The 24825-nt window shown below is 41.5% G+C and overlaps 1 protein-coding gene across 5 annotated transcripts in view; it reads right to left on the bottom strand.

Annotated features, from left to right (window-relative positions):
• Positions 1 to 24825, bottom strand: part of atg10 (ATG10 autophagy related 10 homolog (S. cerevisiae)) — a 223480-nt gene that overhangs the window by 28811 nt on the left and 169844 nt on the right. For all 5 annotated transcript variants that reach the window (XM_073067243.1, XM_073067253.1, XM_073067263.1 and 2 more), the window contains 2 exons: positions 19883 to 20018; positions 16955 to 17052 (listed from right to left, as the gene is read on the bottom strand). In XM_073067243.1, the coding sequence (XP_072923344.1) occupies positions 16955 to 17052; positions 19883 to 20018 (234 nt within the window). The remainder of the gene's footprint in view (positions 1 to 16954; positions 17053 to 19882; positions 20019 to 24825) is intronic.

Genomic DNA, 24825 nt, shown 5'->3' with positions numbered 1-24825 from the left:
AAGGTTTCTTCTTTGCTGTTTCCGTGGCAATATTTTTTTCCAGTCAGGGTTGTTATCCGTGAGCTGAACACCCAAACCTGGAGGACCGGTGGACCACTCTTAGTCTAGCCTCTACCCTTTGACCTGTTTGGCAAGGGTGACCCGACCAAGAACAAAGCACAAGACCCGATCTCTAGCCAATATAGCTCTCTGGGTCATTGAGGCACACAAGCCTCCAAACCCTACGGTAAGGTTGCGGTTCATTTGGAGGACATTGGATGTTAGATTGATATTATTTACTCATTTAGAGATATAGCACAGTAACGAGCCTGCACCACCCTATGCGACCAATTAACCTACTAACCGGTACGTCTCTGGACTGCAGGAGTACACCGGAGCAACCAGAGGAAACCCACACGGTCACGGGGAGAACGTACAGACAGCGGCGGGAATTGAACACGGGTCGCTGGTGCTGTAAGTTATCTATGTCTAGATAACTTGATTTAAAGGTTAAAGGTTGGCTTTATTTGTCACATGTGTATGGAAACATACAGTAAAAGGCATTGTTTGTCTCAATGATCGATATAGTCCAAAGATTGTGCTGGGCAGCCCGCACGTGTCACTATTCTTCTGGGAACCAACATACCATGCCCACAACTTATTAACCCCAACTCTAATGTTTTTGGAATGTGGGAGGAAACTGGAGCACCTGGAGGAAACCCAAATGATCACAGACAGAATGTACAAACTCCCTACAGACAGCGGCGGGAATGGAAACTGGGTCTCTGGTGATGTAAAGTGTTACGCCAACTGCTACACTACCTTACTGCTCCACCGTGACGGAGACGTGGAGAGGATGCCTTGAACAGGTGGGCAGCTCCGATGCTTGTAAAAAGGACACCAAAATTTACCTTTAGCTCAAGGTACTCAAACGTAGAATAAGGAACGATACAGCATAGGTACAGGCCCTTTGGCCCAGAATGTTGCGTCAAACTAATCAAATGTCCAACTAAACGAAACACTTTCTCCAAAGTTTTCTGATTAAATTCTGATCACAATCATTGAAAAGCAGATCTTGCAACAAGTCAGAAAGGAAGGTGCTATGAGACGGCAATAGTTATTGCCAGATATTGAAGGTAAAAAAAAAGTCCAATTAATATTACTGTTAATTATTACTGTTAATATTACTGTTACTGTTAATACCAGTCATCCCTTTGTAATGAACTGCTTCCATTTTTTACTGATATCCACAAACTACCTTCCTCTGTAACTGACCCAGCACAAGATGCGGAATTGCTGCGTACTTGTTCTTACAGAAACATGGCTCCAGGTCAACATCCCATGTGCCGTCAACTTTCAGACCATGTCACTCAGGGACTTGTGATAATTTTATTTTGTGACTGTATTCTGCTCTATCATAACTATATATGCTGTGTGTGACTGTACGCACTGTGTTTTGCACTGTGGTCCCAGAGGAACGTTGTTTTGTTTGGCCGTATACATGTGTACGGTAAAATAACAACACTACTCGCTATTACTATTGGAAAGGAGATACAAGAGCCTTAGGTCCCACACCACCAAGTTCAGGAACAGTTATTACCCTACAACCATCGGGCTCCTGAACCAGTGTGGGTAATTTCACTCACCTCAACTCTGTTCTTAGTCTTGATAATTACCAGATTTTCAGAATTAAAATCAGGTGTATTATCACTGCCACATGTTGTGAAGTTTCTTTGTTTAGTCGCAGCAGTATAGTGCAATAGAAAAATATTTTATAAATTGTAATAGGAAATATATATATTTAAATTAAGTAAGTAGTGAAAAGAGAGAGCAAAGATAATGAGGTAGTGCTATTGGGTTCAAAAATCTGAAGGTGTTGTGTATTTAATGTTTCAGCAATATTTGAGTAATCTTGTACATATATTGCTGGATTAAGTGTTCTTGTTTGTTTAAATAATTCATTATGGGTTATATGTAAAAATGCATGAATTGCATATGTCATCATGCTACTATGTGATATTTGTGTCTCACTTAAAGAAAACATGAAGTTAGACGGACATTTCAGACTCCTATGTCTTCCTTTGAATTAGTTTAATGTTTTGAAGTTATAAAACCTAACAGAAGGAGAGGAAACTGTTACTAAAAACGTTGAGAGTGTGTCGTCAGTGTCCTGTGCTTCCCCCTTGATGGTAGTAATGAGAAACAATCATGTCTTCGGACAACGTCAGATGAGCGGACGTCTTCTGTGCCGGGTTGTCCAGGTCTCCAGTTTTATTGATGTAGCCTCAGAATGTTGTCCCAAAGTCACTTAGGGAGGCAGCATTTTCCACAGCTAATCTAACCAAATCTGCTCCAAGCTTATTTAAGTATTAGCTGTGAGGAACTTCAAATAAGGAAATGTTAACTTAGGGCTGCGGGTAAAATCAAATGGTCCTTGAACCATATGGTCAACAAGATCAGAGATAATTTTCCAACCTCAACGTTGTTTTCATTCCTTATGCTGTATCCTTTGATTCCTTCAACTTCCAAAAATCTATGAAACATAACTACTCATTGGTCATTAGATAAATTATCTCAGGTGGCTTTGCATTAATCACTCATTCCTGACAGATGTTAAAGAAACAAATGTATCAAAGATACTGAAAAACAGCAATATCTGCCAATATCATCAAAGACAAGAAAGAACATAGAAGATAGAACACTAGAGCCTAGTACAGGCTCCAATTCAAGATTAATCTAACCCTTCCCTCCCACATAACCCTTCATTTTTCTAACATCCATGTGCCTATCAAAGAGTTTCTCAAATGTCCCAAATGTATCTGCTTCTAACATCACCCCTGGCAGCGCATTCCACACACCCACCCACCACGCTCCGTGTAAAGAATTTACCTCTGACACTCCCCCTATACTTTCCTCCAATCATCTTAAAATTATGGCTATTGTATTAATCATTTATGCCTTGGAAAAATGTCTCTGGCTATCCACCCCATCAATTTCTCTTATTATCTTATTCCCATCTGTCAAGTCATTTTTCATCCTCCTTCATTCCGAAGAGAAAAGATCTAACTCACTCAACCTTTCCTCATAGGACATGGTGGCATCCTGCTGAATCTCCTCTGTGCCCTCTCTAAAGCTTCCACATCTTTCCTATAATGGAGAATGAGGGGAGGTTTGATCAAAGTATACAAAATTATGAAGGGTAAATTATAGACAGGGTAAATGCAAGCAGGCTTTTTCCACTGAGGTTGGGTTAAACTAAAATTAGAGGTCATAGGTTAAGGGAGAAAGGTGAACTACTTCAGGGAAACCTGAGAGGGAACTTCTTCACTGAGTGGGTGGTGTAAATGTGGAAAGATCTGTCAGCAAAAGTGGTGGATGTGAGTTCAATTTGCAACATTTAAGAGAAATTTGGTTAAGTACATGGACGGGTGGGGTTCGGAGGGCTATGGTCCAGGTGTGGATCAATGTGACAAAGGAGAATAACTGTTCAGCATGAATTAGATGGGCCAAAAGGCCTGTTTCTGTTCTGCAGTGCTCTATTACTCTATGAATAATCAGACATCCTCTTCACCCCACTTCCTAAAATCATTACCATATATTTTGGTGCAGGGTATATTTTTTGACAACAAATGTAAAATTGAGGCAGAGTGTAATAAATATTATTAACCATTTAATCAGTGAGACAAGTACATGGTACAGATTTTTGGTATTACTTGCATAACGGGGTGAAAGGGCAAGCATCCATCCTATATTTCTGCTCTTTTACTACACCCAGTGGGATGTTTATAGACTGTTACATCCAGCCTGCTGCATGTTATTCACAGGGGCTGCCCAGCACAATCATCACTGATTCTATTTGATGCAAACGACACAGTTCACTGCATGTTTTGAAGTACAGTACTGTGCACAAGTCTTAGGCAACCTAGATATTTTTTACATGGTTTCAGATGGTATGGCCTCCGCAGAGCCCTGATCTCAACGTCATCGAGGCTGTCTGGGATTACCTGGACAGATGGAAGCAAGCGAGACAGCCAAGGTCTGCAGCAGAAACGCGGCAAGTTCTCCAAGATGCTTGGAACAACCTTTCAGCCGATTCTCTTATAAAACTGCATGACAATGTATCTAGGAGGATTGATGTTTTAAGGGCAAAGGGTGATCACTCCAAATACTATACTGACTTGATTTAAAAACAAGAGAAAGTCTGCAGATGGTGGAAATCCAAAGCAACACACACAGCAGTTCAGGCAGTGTCTATGGAAATGAACAAACAGTTGATCTTTCCATTAAATATAGATGCAGAATTAGGCCATTTGGCCCACTGAGTCTGCTCTGCCATTCAATCATGGCTGATCCATTTTCCCACTCCCCAGTCTTCCCCCGGTAACCTTTGATGCCGTGGCCAATCAAGAACCTATGAACCTCTGCCTTAAATACACCCAATGACCTGGCCTCCACAATTGCCTGTGGTAACAAATTCCACAAATTCACCAATGTCTGGCTAACGAAATGTCTCCATATCTGTTTTAAATGGATGCCCCTCTATCCTGAGGCTTTGCCCTCTTGCCCTAGACTCCCCCACCATGAAAAACATCTCTTCCACATCTACTCTGTCTAAGCTTTTCAACATTCGGAAAGCTTCAATGAGATCGCCCTCATCCTTCTAAATTCCAATGAATAGAAACAGAGCTGTCAAACATTCCTTGTATGATAACCCTTTCATTCCTGGAATTATCCTTGTGAACCTCCTCTGGACCCTCTCCAATGCCAGCACATCTTTTCTTAGATGAGGAGCCTAAAACTGTTCACAATACTCAAGGTGAGACTCACCAGTGCCTTATAAAGCCTCAGCATCACATCCCTGTTCTTGTTTTCTAGACCTCTTGAAATGAATGCTAACATTGCATTTGCCTTCCTCACCACTGACTCAACAACCAAGTTAACCTTTAGGATGCTCTGCGTAAGGACTCTCAACCCTTTGCATCTCAGATTTCTGGATTTCTTCCCCATTTAGAAAATAGTCTGCACGCTTATTTCTTCTACTGAAGTGTATGACCATGCATTTTCCAGCAATGTATTTCATTTGCCACTCTCTTGCCCATTCTTCTAATCTGCCCAAGTCCTTCTGCAGCCTACCTGCTTCCTCAACACTTCCTGCCCCTCCAGCAATCTCCGTATGATCTGCAACCTTGGCAACAAAGTTATCTATTCCATCATCTAAATCATTTATATACAGCATAAAAAGAAGCATTCCCAACATAACCCCTGTGGAACACCATTAGTGTCTGGCAGCCAACCAGAAATGGATTCTTTTATTCCCACTTGCTGCCTCCTACCAATCAGCCAATGCTCTAACCATGCCACTAGCTTTCCTGTAATACCATGGGCTCTTAACTTGGTAAGCAGCCTCATGTGTGGCACCTTGTCAAAGGCCTTCTGAAAATCCAAATATACAACATCTGCTGCATCCTTTTATCTATCCTACTTGTGATCTGCTCAAAGAATTCCAACAAGTTCGTCAGGCAAGATTTTCCCTTAAGAAACCATGTTGACTCTACCTTGTCTTGTCCTGTGTCACCAAGTACTCCATAGCTTCATCCTTAACAACTGACTCCATTATCTTCCTAACCTCTGAGTACAGGGTAACTGCTCTATAATTTCCTTTCTGCTGCTTCCTTGCTTTCTGAAAGAGTGGAATGACCTTTGCAGCTTCCCAGTTCTCTGGAACCATGTCAGAGTCCAATGATTCTTGAAAGATCGTAACTAATGCATCCAAATCTCTACTGCTTCCCCTTTCAGAACATTAGGGTGCAGTTCACCTGGTCCAGGTGACTTATGTTCCTTTACATCTTTCAGCTTTTTGAGCACCTTCTCGGGACTGAAAAGGAAGGAGAAGATGCCGGAATAAAAAGGCTCGGGGAGGAGGAGGAGGATAGCTAGAAGGTGATAGGTCAAGCCAGGTTGGTTGGATAGATAAAGAGCTGGAGAAGAAGTAATCTGATAGGAGATGAGAGTGGACCATAGGAGAAAGGGAAGGAGGAGTGGGCCTGGGGGCAGCTATAGGTAAGTGGTCAGACTGGGGAATAGAAGAGGGCGGGGGCAGGAAATTTTAGTTTAGTTTTTTGCGGTTTACTACTCTTCTGGGTGGTGGGGTGGAGATCCATCTCAACCAAAGGAGGTGTAATGAGTTCCTTCCCTCTGCTAGCCTGCAGGCCACCCTCGGGCAAGGTTTAGCACCTGCTTAACCACCCGATCAGGGTCATGTGAACATGGGAACAGGTGGTGGATGGCCGTATGAGCAACTGGTGCATATCACAAGTCCTAGTTACGCGACCACTGATGCCAGGCAGACAATCTCTGAAAGGTATTGACAATGGCTGGGGTCACCCGTCTTGTAAAGACACTACCCAGAAGAAGTAATGACAAACCACTTCTGTAGAAAATTTGTCAAGAACTATCATGGTCATGGAAAGATCATGATCTCCTATGTCATATGACTTAAGTTATATACTGCTCTTTATGGTAATTTTTTTGAAATTTAGAACATTTTCATTTCAGTATTTTTGAAAGCATCTTCACTGCACAGAAATTGGTACATGTCCCTAAGACTTTTGCGGAGTACAGTATATGTGACAAATAGAGCTAATCTTTAATCTTTATTTGTTAAGTTACTAACTGAAGATGTAGCAGTGAGAATTACCTGGCTAAACTGACCAGGGTACAAATGTCAATCATCGCCAACATCATCCTCAATTCGCTATGACACTGTTTCGTAGTAAATTGTTCAAAGTATATTTATTAGCAAAGTACGTATATGTCACCATATACAACTCTCAGGTTCATTTCCTTGCAGGCATTCATGTAGAACAAAGAAATACAATAGAATCGATAAAAAACACACAAAGACTGACAAACAATGAATGCGCCAAAGACAAGTTGCAAATACAAAAAATAACAATAATATTAAATGAGGAAATAAATATTACTTTGAACTTGAGTTATAGATAGAGTCATTGAAAGCAAGTCTGTAGGTTGCGGAATCAGTTCAAAGTTGGAGTGAGTGAAATTATCCCCGCTGGTTCAGGAGCCTGATGGTTATAGGGTAATAATTGTTCCTGAGCCTGGTGGTGTGGGACCTGAGGCTCCTGAACCTTGTGCAGCACCTCTTGTAGTGTGCTCCATGGTGGGCAGGGCTTTGTGTCTGATGGATTGGGCTGTATCTACCACTTTTTGCAGGCTTTTCCATTCTTGGCGTTTCCATACCAGGCTGTGATGTGACGACTCTCCAGTGTGCATTAATATAAGTTTGTCAGAGTTGTAAATGACGTGCCAAATCAGTGCAAACTTCTAAGAAAGTAAAGGTGCTTCCTTGCCTTCTTTGTAATGGCGCTTCTGTGCCGGTTCCAGGACAGATCCTATGATATGATAATGCCAAAGAACTTAAAGTTCCTAATTGTGAACCATGCGCCACGTTCAGTTTTACATATATCAAAGAAAAGAGGCTATTCAGCCCATCAAGTCTATTCTGGCTGTCAAACAGTGGTAGATGCTGCCTACCTACATCAACCTCTTTCCTGCAGAAGGTAAAGAGGGCAGTCAGAAAGGGGAATGGAAAAAGAGAGAGGAGTGAAATTGTTGGAAGATAGAGAAATTGATGTTCGTGCCGTTAGGTTGGAGGCTACCCAGACAGAATATGAGGTGTTGCTCCTCCAACCTGAGATCCTATTGTATTTCTTTGTTTTACTGTGAATGCTTGCAAGAAAATGAATCTTAGGGTAGTATATCATGATGTATACATACTTTTATAATAAATTTACTTTGAACTGTGAGTAGCCACATCGTGGCAGTAGAGGAGCCATGTACAGACATGTTGGTATGGGAATGTAAAGTAGAATTAAAATGGGCACCCATTGGGAAAGAACTGATTTTGTTTTGGGTCATCTTCTCGCAAACGTGGTGTGTGCAGCTGGCTGGGACAGTAGATTTCACAATAAGTAACTACAGTGCAGAGTCTCTCATGCTCAGTCTCTGAGACATGCAACAAGATACTACACGATTATTGCACTACTCAATACATCCCACTGCTGGAAGCTATTTCCTCATTAGACAAAATTATTTGTTTGTGGACCCTGGTGCGCAAGTTCACTGGTCTTTACAAAGTTCTCAGCTGTACAGTAAAACAAGTTCCATTGTTTGTCTGGAGAGGCGACGTGCTCATTCTGATGCAGGTATTTAGTCAGATAAATTATAATTAAGCAAAATAAGGACATTGTTCTTGCAATATAAGAAGCAATTCTTCTTTTAAAAAAAAGATTAGCTTTATTTGTCACATATGTATTGAAACATACAGTGAAATGCATTGTTTGTGTCAAATCAAATCAGCGAGGATTGTGCTGGGCAGTAACACAACTTACCAACTCCAATCTGTATGCCTTTGGAATAATTCCATTAAGACCATAAGGTATAGGAGCAGAGTCAGACCATTTGTCCCATCGAGTCTGCTCCGCCAGACTCTATTGTTCTAAGATAAGGGGTCCAAAGCTGCTCAGAACACTCCAAGTGAGGCCTCAGCAGTGTTTTATATAGTCGCAACATTACATCCTTGTTTTTCGATTCTAGTACTTTTGAATTGAATGCTCAGCCTGCAAATTAACCTTTAGGGAATCCTGCACAAGGGCTCCCAAATCCATTTGCACCTCATATTTTTGTATTTTCTCTTCATTTAGAAAACAGTCAACCCTTTCATTTCTACTACCAAAATGCATGACCATACACTTCCCAACACTGTATTCCATCTGCCACTTCTTTGCCCATTCTCCTAATCTGTCAGAGTCCTTCTGCAGCCTCCCTATTTCCTCAAAGCTACCTGACCCTCCACCTATCTTCATATCATCTGCAAACTTTGCAACAAAGTCATCAATTCCATTATCCAGATCATTAACATATAACATAAATGGATTGGTCACGACACAGACCCCCGTGGAACACTATTCACTGGCAGTCTGGCAGAAAAGGCTCCCTTTATTCCCACTCTTTGTCTCCTGCCAATCAGCCACTGCTTTATCCATGCTGGAATCTTTCCTGCAATACCACGGGCTCACAGATTGTTAAGCAGCTTCATGCATGGCACCTTGTCAATGGCTTTCTGAAAATTCAAGAACAGCACATCAACCAATTCTCCTTTGTTTATCCTGCTTGTAATTTCTTCAAAGAATTCCAACAGATTTGTGAGGCAAGGTTTGCCTTTGAGGAAACCATACCGATTATAGCCTATTTTATCACGTGCCACCAAGTACCCCAAAACCACATTCTTAACAATCGACTCCAACATCTTCCCAAACACTGAGGCCAGACTAACTGGACTATAATTTCCTTGCTTCTGCTTCCCTCCCTTCCCGAAGAGTGGAGTGACACTTGCAATTTTCCAGTCTTCTGGAACCATTCCAGAATCTAGTGATTCTTTACAAGTGCCTCCACAATCTCTTCAACCACCTCTTTCAGAACTCTGGGTTGTACACAATCTGGTCCAGATGACTAATCTACCTACAGACCTTTCAGTTTCCCAAGAACCTTCCCTCCAGTAATGGTAACTTCACACACTTCATGGCCCCGACACTTGGAACTTCCACTATACCGCTAATGCCTTCTAGTAATGCAAAATACTTTCAGTTTGTCCGCCATTTCCTTGTCCCCCATTACTACCTCTTCAGCATCGTTTTCCAGGGGTCCGAAATCCATTCCAGCCTCTCTTTTACACTTTATGTATCTGAAGAAAGTTTTGTTATCCTCGTTAATATTATTGGCCAGATCACTTTTGTATTCCAGTTTTACCCTCTTAATGACTTCTTTAGTTGTCTTCTGTTGGCATTTAAAAGCTTCCCAATCCCCTAACTTCCCACCCATTTTTGCTCTATTATATGCCCCCTCTTTGGCTTTAATGTTGGCTTTGACTTCTTTTGTTAGCCATGGTTGTGTCATCTTGCCTTTAGAATACTTCTTCCTCTTTGAGATGTATATATCCTGTGCCTTCTGAATTGCTTCCAGAAATTCCAGCCATTGCTACTCTGCCGTCACCCCTGCCAGTGTTCTTTTCCAATCAAGTCTAGCCAGCTCTTCTCTCATGCCTCTGTAATTCCCTCTACTCCGCTTTGATGGACGTGGAAGAAAACCAGAGCATCTGGATAAAACCCATGTGGTCAGAGTGAGAATGTACAAACTCCTTACAGAATGCAGCGGGAATTGAACTCTGATCTTACAGCTGGCATGGTAAAGCTACCCGCTTCACTGCTGTGCTGCCTGCATCAGCAGGAAAATAAGGTGACATCAACTTGATTGTCAAACTGACAAAATTATGCTGAGCAAATTAGTCCAAGCTGTAAACAGAATCACATCGAACAGATTGAAGATCTTCTATCACATTAATAATTTGCAAAGTTGAATTTGTCATACATCTATAATTAAATAGAAATAAGTGAACCTAAAATACACATTTTTGAAAGAAAAAAATGCATTCATTTTTTACAACCAGACCTTTAAAAGCAATGATTGAGAGTGTTCTTGGGGTCCAAGTCCATTGCTCCCTGAAAATGTATATACAGGTTAAAAGAGTAATAAAGAAAGTATGTGGTATGCTTATCTTAATGAGCCAAGAAATTAAGTTCAAGTTATATTGCAGCTTTCTAAAACTCCAGTTAGGCTGCATCTGGAGTACTGTATTCAGTTCTGGTCGCCCTGTTACAGAAAGGGTGTGGGTGCTTTGGAGAGCATGCAGACGAGGTTCGTCAGGATGTTGCCTGGATTAGAGGGCGTGAACTGTAAGGAGAGACTGGACAAACTTGGGCTGCTCTCTCTGGTGCAGTGGAGGCTGAGGGGAGACCTGATAGAGGTTTATAAGATTATGAGAAGCATAGACAGAGTAGACAGACAGTATCCTCATCCCAGGGTTGAAATGTCTAATACCAGAGGGCATGCATTTAAGGTGAGAGGGGATAATTTCAAAGGAGATGTGAGGGGCAAGTTTTTTTTATATACAGAGTGGTGGATGCCTGGAATGGGCTAGAGGTGGAGGCAAATACAACAGAGGATCTTAGGCTCGTGAATGTGCAGGAAATAGAAAGACATGCACATTGTGTTGGCAGAAAGGTTTAGTTTGGTTGGGTATTTGATTACAAATTTAATTAGTTCGATTGCAACATCTAAGAGAAGCTTGGATAAGTACATTGACGGGAGGGCTATGGTCCAAGTGTGGGCCGAAGGAGCTAAGAAGACTAACAGTTTAGCATGGTCCAGATCAGGGGTTTCCAACCTTTTTTATGCTGGGGACCCTGCCCATCAACAGAGGGGTTCGTGGACCCCTGGTTGAGATGGACCAAAGGGTCCATTTCGGTATTGTAGTGCTCTGTGACTCTAGTTAGGCTCAACCTTGTGGGCCAAAGGGTATATGCTCCTATGCTGTACTGCATAGGTCCTTCCAGCCCTTCGATCTACACCGCCCAGCAACCCTTGATTTAACCACGGGACAACTTACAATGACCAACTAGTTTACTAACTGGTACATTTTTGGACTATGGGAGGAAATCAGAGCACCTAAACAAAACCCACACACACACTCCACAGGGAGGACGTACAGACTCCTGTCTGAGTTTAATTCCAAGCTCCAGCACCCCAAGCGGTAGCAGCAATGCGCTAATCCCCGCTGAATGCTACATCACCATGGCACATTCAGGATTTCAGGAGTTAGTAATTTTCAGTTAGCAATTGAGTTGCCCTGCGGCACTTCAATGGTTAATAATTTTCAGTTTGCATCTGAGCTGCCCCTCTGAGTGTGAACAGATCCTGCCAGGTGTGGTAAATTGGCGTCATTATGAGCCACCAGGAAATGCCCACAGAGATCGCTAGTAATGTTCCAAGAGTTTCATTAAACAGCTGTGTGTTGTAATTGATTTACAGTATTTAAAACGAGAGCAGTTCAGGCGAGTGACTGGATGTTGGTACACATAAAATGGATGAGTGACGACTTTAGGGAGATTCCCACTGAGACGAAAGCCAACAGACAGAAGATCAGATAGACCATCAGGAATCTGAATGGAGTAAGTGTTGTTCATTTCCTCTGTTGGTTTGTTAATAATGTAACTGACATGACATGGCGATAATTACTCATCAAAGGAATATCCATGCTATTGACTTCATCAAACAGATTTTACAATGAGGCTTGAAAAATTATCATTCATTCATGTAAGTTAGGCTATGATTTTATATTCTGAAAACACAGGTATAATCAAAAAGGGATCTAGTGCTTTCCTGGCATACATAATGAATAAATTCTGCTTGGGCTTTCAGCTGGGTACAGGTATCGATTTTTAATTGATGTTTCAATGACAAACTCTGCCATCTTCATCAGGGATGATACCTCCTGATTGGTTAGTCCTCATCCAATTAAGATTTATAAGACCATGAGATATAGGAGCAGAAGTAGGGCATTCGGTCCATTGAGTCTGCTCTGCCATTCAATCATGGGCTGATCCAATTCTTCCAGTTATCCCCACTCCCCTGCTTTCATCCCATACCCTTTGATGCCCTGGCTAATCAAGAACTTATCTATTTCTGCCTTAAGTGCACCCAATGACTTGCTCTCCACAGCCACTCATGGCAACAAATTCCACAAATTTACCACCCTCTGACTAAAGTAATTTCTCCACATCTCTGTTCTAAATGGATGTTCTTCAATCATGAAGGATCCTCCCCCATTCTCCTGAACTCCAGGGAACACAGCCCAAGCTTTCCCACCTTGTTTGCAATGGAATTCTAGCTCTTACTGAGAGCAAGACCATTGTCTTTGTTAAAATTCTTTTTCTCTAGTTTAATTTCAATGGCTTCCTTCACCAGGCGGTCCTAAGAGTCATTGGCACGGCCCAATGGTTTCAGATTTGGACAACTGTGCACATCAGAATTATTTAGATAACTGGAAGCCACAGTAGCGTAGCAGTTAGGGTGACGCTATTACAGTTTGCGGTATTCCAGAGTTTGGAGTTCAGTTCTGGTGCCACCCTGTATGACTTTCCGTGGAATGCATGGGTTTTCCCAGATGCTCTGGTTTCCTCACACAGTCCACAGACATCCTGGGTAGCTTAATTGGTCGTTGTAGATTGTCCCATAATCAGGTTAGGCGGCGTAGGCCGAAGGGCTGGAAGAGGGCCTACTCTAGGCTGTATCACTAAGTAAGTAAATAATGAAGACCACTCTTCATTCATTTTTACTTCATTGTAAACGTTTAATTAGCTCCACGTATTACAGCAATGGAGTGGCAGAAGGTCACTATGAAGCTGGTATTGTCAAGCACAAGTGGTTCAGAACAGAGAGGAGCCTTTTGCCCCCTGAACCCTCCCCTTCGTATCCATGCCAACCCCTCTGTCCATCTGCATTAAGTTGGATAGAAAGGACCCTCACATGCTTTATTGATGCATCATGGAAATCATCTTATCTGGGTGCATCACAGCCTGGTATGACAATTACTCTGCATGTGACCGCAGAGCTATGGACACCGCCCGGCACATCATGGAAACCAGCCTCCCTCCAAGGGCTCCGTCTACATTTTTCTCTGCCTCAGCAAAGCAGCCAGCATAATCAACGACCCCACCCACCTGGAAATTCTCCCTCCTGTCAGGCTGAAGATATAAAAGCCTGAAAGCACAGGCCGCCAGGCTCAAGATCAGCTTCCACCCCACCACTATAAGAATGTTGAATGGTTCCGTGCTACAAATAGATGGTACCAGGGAACCATTCAAGAGTTTTATAATAATCTTGATCTTATGATTTGCCTCATTATAACCTTGCACCTCATTGTCTACTTGCACTGTGCTTTCTTTATAGCTGATACACATTAATGGAACTGCTTCGTTGAGCACCTCCGCATCATCCACCAAAAGCAGAACTACCCGGTGGCCAAACATTTTAATTCCAACTTCCATTACGTTCCAATTTGTCTGCCCATGGCCTCCCCTTGTGCCAGATGAGGCCACCCTCAGGGTGGAAGAGCAACACCTTATATTCCATCTGGGTAGCCTCCAACCCAACAGCATGAAAATCGATTTTTTCTTACGATAACAAAAAAGTTTCCATCCCCCTCCTCTCTTCTTCTATTCCTGACTCCATCTTCTTAACTCCTCTCACCAGCCTATCACCACCCCTTGGGTCCCCTCCTATGGTCAACTCTTCTCTCCTATCAGATTCCTTCTTCTCCAGCCCTTTACCTTTCCTACCCTGGCTTCACTTATCGCCTTCCAGCTAGTCTCCGTCCCCTCTCCACAGCTTCTTATTCTGGCAACTTCCTCCTTTCCTTTCCGGTCCTGAAGGAAGATCTTGGCCCAAGACATCAACATTTCCATAGATGCTGCCTGACCTGCTGAGATCCTCAGGTAGGTTAGGTGTGGGGTGGGGGGGGGGGGCGTGGTGTGTGTGTGTGTGTGTGTGTGTGTGTGTGTGTGTGTGTGTGTGTGTGTGTGTGTGTGTGTGTGTGTGTGTGTGTGTGTGTGTGTGTGTGTGTGTGTGTGTGTGTGTCTGTGTGTTTGTTCTTTTATTGTTTACCTTGTTCTACCTCAATGCACTGTGTTGTAACAATTTGACCTGTATGAATTGTATGCAAGACAAGCTTTTCACTATATGTACATCACTACACGCGATGGTAATAAACCAATTTCAATTTGATTTTTGTGCCGTCAGCAAACATGGAAAACCTTCCCCAAGAAATCAATAGAAGACGCTAATTTTGTTTGATTCACAGGCTTCTCAAAATGACTAGATAATTCTTCCTCAACCTTCTAGCATCTTGCCAACAAGAGATAAAGTAAATTGTCTTATGGTCTTAACAGGCTCACTTCTCATTATTAGCTTTGGGGAGGAGGTATAGGGGCCTGAAGATCCTCAGTCAATGATTCAGGAAGAGCTTCTTCCTCTCTGCCATCAGACTTCTGAACGCATGAACACTAACTCATTATTCTTTTTACACAATTTAATTTTTTTCTAATTTATCATTTTTGTACTCAAATGCCATTCAAAATCAGTATTAGCTTGTTCTCCTCCCCTTTCCCCCCCTTCTTGATCTGACTTCCCCCCCCCACTTCCTTTTCCTGTGAGACTAATGAATACCCTGCCACCACTGAGGTCTCGTCACTAGGACAGTGAGCTCTTTACTGTTTAGCTGTGCTGCATACATTTTGTATTATATGTTATTAAATTATTTATGGTAATATTTGGTTTTATGTGCGGTGTGTGTTATACGTGTCTGGATGCACCGTAGTCTGGAAGAACATTGCTTCATTTGGTTGTATATATGTACAATCTGGTGACGATAAACTTGAACTTGAATTTGAACTTAACCTCTTATGTCACCATTAATGCAGTGGATAAAATTTCTGTGACTAGCATGTTTATAGAATCGTACATTTCCTGAACCATTCACTTTCACATGTGGAGCTAATGGCCACATAGATCCCAAATGTGACTCCATGCTCTTTTGGGAATTCTGCCACAGAATAAAGCATTTTGTCCTTTCACTAGAAGTCTCAGTTCCATTGGGGATGTGCTAAAGATGTTTCCACTGGCGAGCACTAGGTTAAGGCTAAGTCAGTAAGGTTATTTTGTTGCTGTTTGTTGGAACACTCTAGGATACAGGTTCCCAACCTGGAGTCCATGGGCCCCTCAGTTAAGGCCAGGGGTTCATGGCATAAAAAAGGTTGGAAAACCCTGCTCTAGGAAGATCACTGACACAGGATTATGTAAACGCAATGACAGCCACAGGCAGGAGAACAGGAAGTGGAGTCAAATAAATTATTTGCAGTAACTAGAAGAGCTTAGACAATGCTAATGTTCACGTCTGGTAACATCTTCTGATCTCCATCTGAGGCATAGAACATAGAATATAGTACAGTATATAGAACAGAAAATGTTGTGCCAAACTTTAAACCCATTCCAAAATCAGTCTAAATCTTTCCATCCCATGTACATGCATAACCCTCCATTTTTCTTTCATCCATGTGCCTATCACAAAGTCTCTTAAATGTCTCTAATGTACCTTCCTCTACTACCAGACCGGGCAGTAGGTTCCACGCATCCACAACACTCTGCATAAAGAGCTTATCTCTGACATCCCCCCCATACTTTCCTCCGATCACAATAAGTTACGCCCTCTTTTATTTTTATTTTATTGAGATACAGACAAAATTGCCCCTCTGGTCCTTTGAGCCACGCCACCCATTAATCTCCCAATTTAATCCCAGCCTAATCACGGTACAGTTAGCAATGACCAATTAACCTACCAACTGGTAAGATTTTGGACTGTGGGATGGAACTGGAGTACCCAGAGGAAGCTCATGTGGTCATGGGGAGAATGTATTTGAATTTCTGCCCTAGGAAAAGATGCTGACTATCCACTCGATCTATGCCTCATCATCTTAGGCACCTCTGTCAAATCACTTCTCATCCTCCTTTGCTCTAAAGAGAAAAGCCACAGCTTGCTCAGTCATTCCTCCTTAGATTGTATCCAGTTAAGTCTTCTCTGCACCCTCTTTAAAGCTTTCACATCTTTCCTATAATGAGGCAACCAGAAATAAACACAATATTCCAAGTGCAGTCCAACCAGAGCTTTAGAGCTTCAACATTACCTCGCGGCTCTTGAACTCAATCCCCCGACTAATGAGAGCGAACACACCATACGCCTTCTTAACAACCCTCTCAACTTGCAAGGCAACTTTGAAGGATCAGTGGACATGAATCCCAAGATCCCTCTGCTCCTCCCCACTGCAAAGTATCCCGCCTTTAATACAGTACTGTGCCATCAAATTCGACCTTCCAAAGTGAATCACTTCACACTTCTCCAGATGTTAACCAACCTGAAGTGATCAATAGTTCATTTTACTCAAATTTCCAGCTGATGTGGAAAACTAATTTGAACTAGTTTTCTTATATAAGTATGATTGATTACCTGTTGTGTAATCGTTTCCCAAGGTCCCTGTGAAAGACTTTCTTGGTAACAATCATGAACACTTTCCCAAATTTCCTTCAGAGTAAGAGGTCTTCCATCTAGAATTTAAACAAAATAGGAAGTTCTATTATACATGCCAGTTAGTAAATTACCAGATAGGTTGATTTAGGGTTTCATTCCCTGGAGCATAGGAAAATGAGGGGAGAGTTGATAGAGGCAAACAAAATTATGAAGGGTTTAGATAGGGTAAATGGAAGCAGGCATTTTCCACTGAGGTTGGGTGAGACTAGATGGGCTGAATAGCCTGTTTCTGTGCTGTAGTGTTCTATGGCTCTATAAGGGTGCACAGCTGAGATTTTCTTGTCCATAACTTAACAATAACAAGTTGAAATCTCTATGAAATCAGTTATAATTCAAAAGTTCTCATATTGTTTCAGAATATTTCAATTTCAGTGTTTTCAGTATAGGCAAACATAGTATCAGCAACTTTCTTACGGCAAGGAAGAGAAAGGCTGTAAGATTTGATCTTAGAAATGGATAAATTGTACACGAGCAGCACAGTAGTGTAGGGACCAACATAATGCCTTACAGAGCCAGTGATCGGGGTTCAGTGGTTGCTGCTGTCTTAAGGAACTTGTATGTTCTCCCTGTGACCGCCTGGGTTCCTTCCTGGTGCTCCGGTTTCCTCACGCATTCCAAAGATGTACGGATTAGCTATATTGGCGCTGAAAGCATGCCCACATGTGTGGGTTGGTCCCAACACAGACAATACATTTCTCTGCGTGTCTCAATATTTCAATGCGCATATGAGAAATAAAATGAATCAAATTGAAACTTTAACCAAAATAGCATGAAAATGCCTAAGAGTACAAGGTTAATATAGCTATTATCAGTACTGAAACAGATACTAGGTCATAATATTGATGTCCTGGAACGAGCGCAGAGGAAATTTCAACTATGTTGTCAAGTGGGGATTTTATTTATTGGAATCTAAGAGAAAGATGGGTGATCTTCTCGAGATGTATAGAATCACAAAGGGAAGAGCTAGGGTGAGTGAATGAACAGTCTTTATCCCAGTTCTGATGAAGTGACTCACACCAAAACAATGACTCTTAATTCCTCTTTATAGAAGCTGCCTGACCTGCAGAGTTCCTCCAGCATCGTGGGCGTGTTACTCCAGATACCCAGCAGAATCTCTTGTGTCTTTTCTACCCCAGGGTTAAACTGACAGGGGTGAGATTTAATAGGAACCTGAGTGCCAACCTTTTGCCCCAGAAGGTGGTCAGTACAGGGAGTGAGCGGAGGCAGGTAATCCTATCCATTGATGCTGCCTGACCTGGTGAATTCCTCCGGCATTTTGCGTGTGTTGATCAACAAGATGTTGCTTTTGAGTCCAAAACTGATATAGCACTGTGTGATAAGGTGAATGGAGAGGAGAAAGGAGCCAGGAAATGTTGAGTGCAGACGTGGGGAAGAGAAAGAGGCCAGGAAGGACAAACAGAGAGGTGCAGAAGAGAAAGAAGCCCAAAAAAAAGGTTGGATGGAGAAGTAGGCAGCAAGAATGGAGAGAAAATTAGAAAAACCTTACAAGAGAATAAGCCCATAAGACATAGAAGTTGAATTAGGCCATTTGGCCCATTGAGTCTGTTCCGGCATTATCATGGCAGATTTATTATCCCTCTCAAATGCATTCTCCTGCCTTCTCACCATTAAATGCACTGATTAATCAAGAACTTAATCAAACTCTGTCTTAAAGTATACCCAATGACTTGTCCTGCACAGCTTCCTGTCCCAACGAAATCTACAGATTCACCACTCCCTTTTTTCTCATCTTGGTTCTTTATTCTGAGGCTGTGTCCTCTGGTTCTAGACTTCCCTCATTATAGGAAACATCCTCCCCACTTCCACACTATCCAGGCCTTTCAATATTCGATAGGTTTCAATGAGATTCCCCTCATTCTTATTCCAGTGACTACAGGCCTAAGGCCATCTAATACCGCCTTAGATGTTAACCCTTTCATTCCTGAGAGTATTCTTGCTTTTGTATTCCAGTCCTCTCGAAATGAACGCAAACATTGCACTTGCCTTCCTCACCACCGACTCAGCCTGGAAGTTAACCTTTAAAAGGGATGTGTATATTAAAATGGGGAAAGGAAAGTTTTGTACAACCGCAGCAAGGACATGGTCAAAGCCAAATCAAGAGAAAGAGACACAGGCTGAAGAAGTGGGAGATTATAATCCGTTCAAGTATATGAAAGTTATTCTTTAGGGGAGACGTGTAATAGAGGAGTGGCTTAAAATGATACCAAGGAGCCAGGCAAGACGAGAGAATTTGATCAGAGGGGAATAACATAGAACATGAACACTACAGCATAGTACAGGCCCTTCAGCCCACAGTGTTGTACTGTCCTTTTAACCTTCTCTAAGATCAATCTAATCCTTCTCTCTTACACAACCATCCATTTTTCTATCAACCATGTGTGACGTACTAGCCTCTACCAACACTCCTGACAGGGTGTTCTGAGCACTCACCACTGTCTGTAGAAGAAACCTACTTCTGAAAGTCTCCTTACACTTTCCTCCACCCGTGTTAAAAGTATTCCCTCTGATATTTGCCATTTCTGGCATGGGAAAGAGTCGGATCAGATCCAGAGTCACAATCATTTTGTTCTCCGTTATATTCGTGTACTGAAGAATGACAATAAACAATCTTGAATCTTGAACAACTCTAGCTGGCTCAGTCTTTCCTCATGAGACATGCTCTCTAATCTCTAATGCACTCTGACATGAGGACTAGAAATGGTTGAAAGATAATCAGCCATGAAGCCAATATGTTAAAGTAGGAGAAAAAAAAGAGTCCAAAACATTTTGTGGTTAAATGTGAAGTTAGCTGAAGCTTAAATTTCACTTTTATTGAGCATGACATACCTGAATAACAAGCTCTGAAATACAGCACAGGTGCCTGGTAGCTACTGGAGTAGACAACATGGTATTCATATCGAACCAATCCAGACGTCGTGACCTGGGCTTCCTCGGTATCTTCACTAATGTTTTCCACATTACCCTGAAAATAAAGATAAAACATCGCTTATTCTGCCAAAACTTACACTATAATTCCAAATTCTGATAATTGAATGATAAAACGTTGCTGAAGGCAAAATATTACAATATTTTATATAAATTTATCATACAAAATATTCTGACCAGGTGCTCTGCATAATTTCATCCAGCTGTTTTCATTATCAAAAACAACTAATTCTAGCCTATAATTAGGTTTAACAAAAATCAAACATAAAATCACCCTCACATTCCAAAGACCCATGGGTTAGGGTTAGTAAGTTGTGGGTATGCTAAGTATGGCAACATTTGCAGTTGCCCCCATCACATGCCCAGAGTGTGTTGGTTGTTGGTGCAAAATGATGCATTTTTCTGTATGTTTCAATGTACATATGATACTTAAAGCAAATTTTATGAATGCTTTTTGCTTCACAATTGCTTTCCACTCATACATAAACAAATTTATACAAAATTCTTTGTTAAAATCTGATTCTGGGCTGTCAAGGAAAAAGCAAAAACACAGTTAGATAAAACTGGGAAAGAAACAAAATTCAAAAACCTGTCACCAGAATAAAGTACCGGTACTTTACAAAACATCACTTAGTTATTTTCCCACCTGGGAGAGTAATTCCTGTAGGGTCAAAATTGGGAAGATGACACCCAAAATTAGGCTTAATTTGTCACCACCAATTTACCCTTAAATTTCCTGCCAATCAAATTAACTATAATTTTCAAACAATTGGGGTCCAAGGAAAACACAAAACTACCACATATTCCTTTATTAAGTATGAAAATTGAAATTTCAAGCCATCCAGCATTCATTCATGCACATTAAGCACAGAGCTTTTAGAAACATGTGGAAGCTTTTCAATTTATAATCTTTTTCTTAATGATGTCACTCAGACTTACTCAAAGACACAGATTATACATTTAGTGGCCTCTTTATTAGGTACACCTGCTTGTTAATCCAAATATCTAATCAGTCAATCATGCGGCCGCAACTCAATGCATAAAAGCATACAGGCATGTCAAGTGGTTCAGTTGTTGTTCAGACCGAATATCAGAATGGGGAGGAATTGTGATCCAAGTGACTTAGAGCATGGAATGATTGTCTGTGCTAGACAGGGAGGTTTGAGTATCTCAGAAGATGCTATACTGATCTCCTGGTATTTCGTGGACAACAGTCTCTGGAGCTTAGAGAGAATGGTGTGGAAAACTGAAAACAAAGCATCCAGTGAGTGGCAGTTCTGGAGGTGAAAATACCTTGTTAATGAGAGAGGTCAGAGGAGAATGGCCAAACTGGTTCAAGTTGTCAGGAAGGTAACAGTAACTCAAATAACCACACGCTACAACAGTGCTGTGCAGAAAACTATCTCTGAGCGCACAGCGTATTGAACCTTGAAGTGGATGGGCTACAAATGCAAATGACCATGAACCTCCATTCAGTGCCTACCTTATTGGGTACAGGAGGTACCTAATAAAGTGGCCACTTAGTGCACATATACTGCAGGTTTAAGTGTAAAGATTCACTTTCCTTAATTTGTCACAATGCTTGCTTCACACCTTGTGCTTGATGAGCTGAGACTCATTTTAACAAATTCATGGTCTTTGTCCCCACCTTAGTCCTCAGCCCCCATTGCTCACTCAGCCCATTGCCTGGATCTGAACAAGAGCATTATCAATGAAGCTGCATCATCAAAAGACTTACAGGTGCTGAAAACATGACTTAATAAGATTAATGCCAGGAATATTTAGAAGGTCAGAGAGCGTCTGAAAGAGATCCTGGAAGATTCGAAATTCATGAAAGTAACTTTACTACTTTTTAGAAAGAGGATAGGAAACCATATCCTACTTAGACTAATATCTCTCTCTTGGAAAACACTGAATTCCATTATTAAGGATGCAATTTGATCAAGGGTGAAAGGTGAAATGTTTAAGAAGAACATGAGGGTGAGCTTCTTCACTCAGAGGGTGGTGAGAGTGTGGAATGAGCTACCAGTGCAAGTGGTGGATATGGGGTCAATTTCGACTTTTAAGAGAAATGTGGATAGGTACATGTGTCAGAGGATTATGGCTTGGGTGCAGGTTGATGGGAGATTAATGGTTTGGAATAGACTAGATGGGCTGAAGGGCCTGCATCTGTGCTGTAGTGTTCTATAACTGACTAATCGCAGTTAATTTACAAACTTGCACAAATGGAGTTAATGTGGTTTATGAAAAGCAAATTACATTTGACAAATTTTTAAGAGGTCGTTGAGAAAACAAAAAAAAAGAGCAAGGGGAACAGGCAGATGAACCCACATTTTGGATTTCCAGAAGAATTTGATAAGGTAAAACAGTAACCGGGTAGTTGCACCAAGTTCACAAGGAGTTGGAGGTAACAGGTTAGAATGGGCAGGGCACTGAAACAAACTCCAAGTACAGGGGTGGTGTTTGGATTGGCAACCTGTAACTAACAGTTTGTCCTCGAGATCTTTGCTGGAGCCCCGATCTATACTGATGACTTGGACCAAGTATATACTCAGTGACCACTTTATTAGGTACCTCCTCTACCTAACAGAGTGGCCACTGCGTGTACGTCTGTGGTCTTCTGCTGCTATGGCCACTCCCTTCAAAGTTTGACATGTGTGTTCAGAGATGCTCTTCTGCATGCCACTATTGTAACACATCGTTATTTGAGCTACTGTTGCCTTCCTGTTGGCTTGAACCTATCTGACCTTTAACAGAACTGCCACTCATTGGATGCGTTTTTTGTTTAATGATAAGGCTTCGTAGCATAAAAAAAGTTGGGAACACCTGCTCCAGAGACTGTTGTGTGTGAAAATCCCAGGAGAGCAGCAGTTCCTGAGATACTCAAACCACCCCATCTGGCACCAACAATCAAACAATCATTCCATGGTCAAGGAATGACACATTTCTTCCCCATTCTGATGTTTGGTCTGAACTGAACATCCTGACTGTGTTTGCATGTTCTTATGCATTGATTTGTTATCACGTATTTGCATTAATGAACAGGTGTACTGCTGTACCTAATAAAGTGGCCACTGAAGTGTCTGGTCAAAGGTGAATTAGGAATGTCATTAGGAATGCACAAACAAATATGAATAGGCTTTATGACTGAGCAAGAACCCATAAATACTACCTCACTACTTTGCTATTTGTTTGTTCTACTTATTTTCTATATTCCTCATTCTAAATGTTTAATGTATATTGTGTTAATTGCACTGTACTGCTGCTACAAAACGACAAACTTCCTGACACTTGTCAATGATAACAAATCTGATTCTGATTCTGATCTGGCTAGGGTGGACATAGAAAGGGAGTTTGGTAGGCGCTGGTTCGGAAGCACAAGTCACGAGGCCCTCCCTATGAGGGCTGCCGTGGTAAGGGACAGAAATAGTGAACCCAGCCGTTCATTCCCGGAACTGAGGAGACTGGCCAAAGGCTTGCAGAGAGGAGCAGAGATGAGAAGAGGCAGGGGAGAAGGCACTTGAGCCTGAAGGAGATTGCAGATAATGCTGATGTGTCTTTTTGTTTTTTTCTCGTTGGGCTTAACTGTTTAAATATAGAAAGTCATTAGGGATATCACCGGATTATGTGTTTATATAATTGTCATTGATGCAACTTAAGTGATTTTAGTAAAGCTGCTTCTTCCTTTTAATTGCACACCACTATTTACAGTGGATGATTCAAGCTTTGACTTAATCTACTAATTTTGGGATCGTTACACTGTACAAAATGCTTTTCACTCTTTAGCTAATAGACCTGTACTGTAGATAGTTAACTCCCACATTCTCTCTACCAGAGATAGTTAACTCCCACATTCTCTCTTCCACAGATATTTAACTCCCTCTATTCTCTCTACCAGAAAGTTATTTCCCTCCATTCTCTCTTTCACAGATCACCCAGTCAATTGTCAAAGTCATTGAAATGTATTATCAAAGTACATGTATGTTACCATATACAGCCCTGAGATTCATTTTCTTTCAGGCATTCACAGTTGAATAAAGAAAGACAATAGAATCAATGAAAAACTACACACAAAGACTGACAAATAACTAATGTGGAAAAGATAAACTGCAAATACAAAAAAATAAATAACTATAATTTAAATAATAAATTATGGGGAAGAGGTGCACACACTCCTGTTTACATCAACTGTGTCAGAATAAGGACCATTCAGGACAGAGATGAGAATTAATTTCTTTACCTAGGATGATATGAATATTCAGAATTCACAGCCCAGGATGACTCTGGAAACATTACTGAGTATAGCAGGACAATAATTAATAGGGTTAATCCTGTTCCTGTGTCCCAGAGCACCTCCTCAGAGTGCAACTGTAAAATATATCCAACTGATGATCCGTGGCTGTGACTCACATATTGATTAAAAAGCTGTAATCTGTAGATAGTCATGAAAAAGATGCTGGTTCAACAAAATCAAGAAGTAAATTTATTATCAAAGAACATCTTTGTCACTACGCACATCTCTGAGATTCTTCTTTACAGGAAAATAAAGAAATGCAATAGAGTTTATAAAAAGGAAACTATAAATAACAAAAACTGACAAGAAGCCAATGAGCAAAAGAAGGAAAATCGTACAAATAATCAAAAAAATTAATAACTAATACTGTGAACGTGAGTTGTAGAGCCCTTGAAAGTGAGTAGGTAGGTTGTGGAATCAGTTCAGAGTTGAGATGAGTGAAGCTATCCACACCAGTTCAAGAGCCTGATGATTGCAGGGTAATAACTATTCTTGAACATGGTGGTGTGGGGCCTAAGGCTCCTGCCCATTGGTAGAAGTGAGGAGATAG

Source organism: Hemitrygon akajei, chromosome 2 (assembly GCF_048418815.1).
Source record: "Hemitrygon akajei chromosome 2, sHemAka1.3, whole genome shotgun sequence".
NCBI classification, from domain to species: domain Eukaryota; kingdom Metazoa; phylum Chordata; class Chondrichthyes; order Myliobatiformes; family Dasyatidae; genus Hemitrygon; species Hemitrygon akajei.
This window is presented reverse-complemented; position numbering and strand designations above follow the sequence as displayed.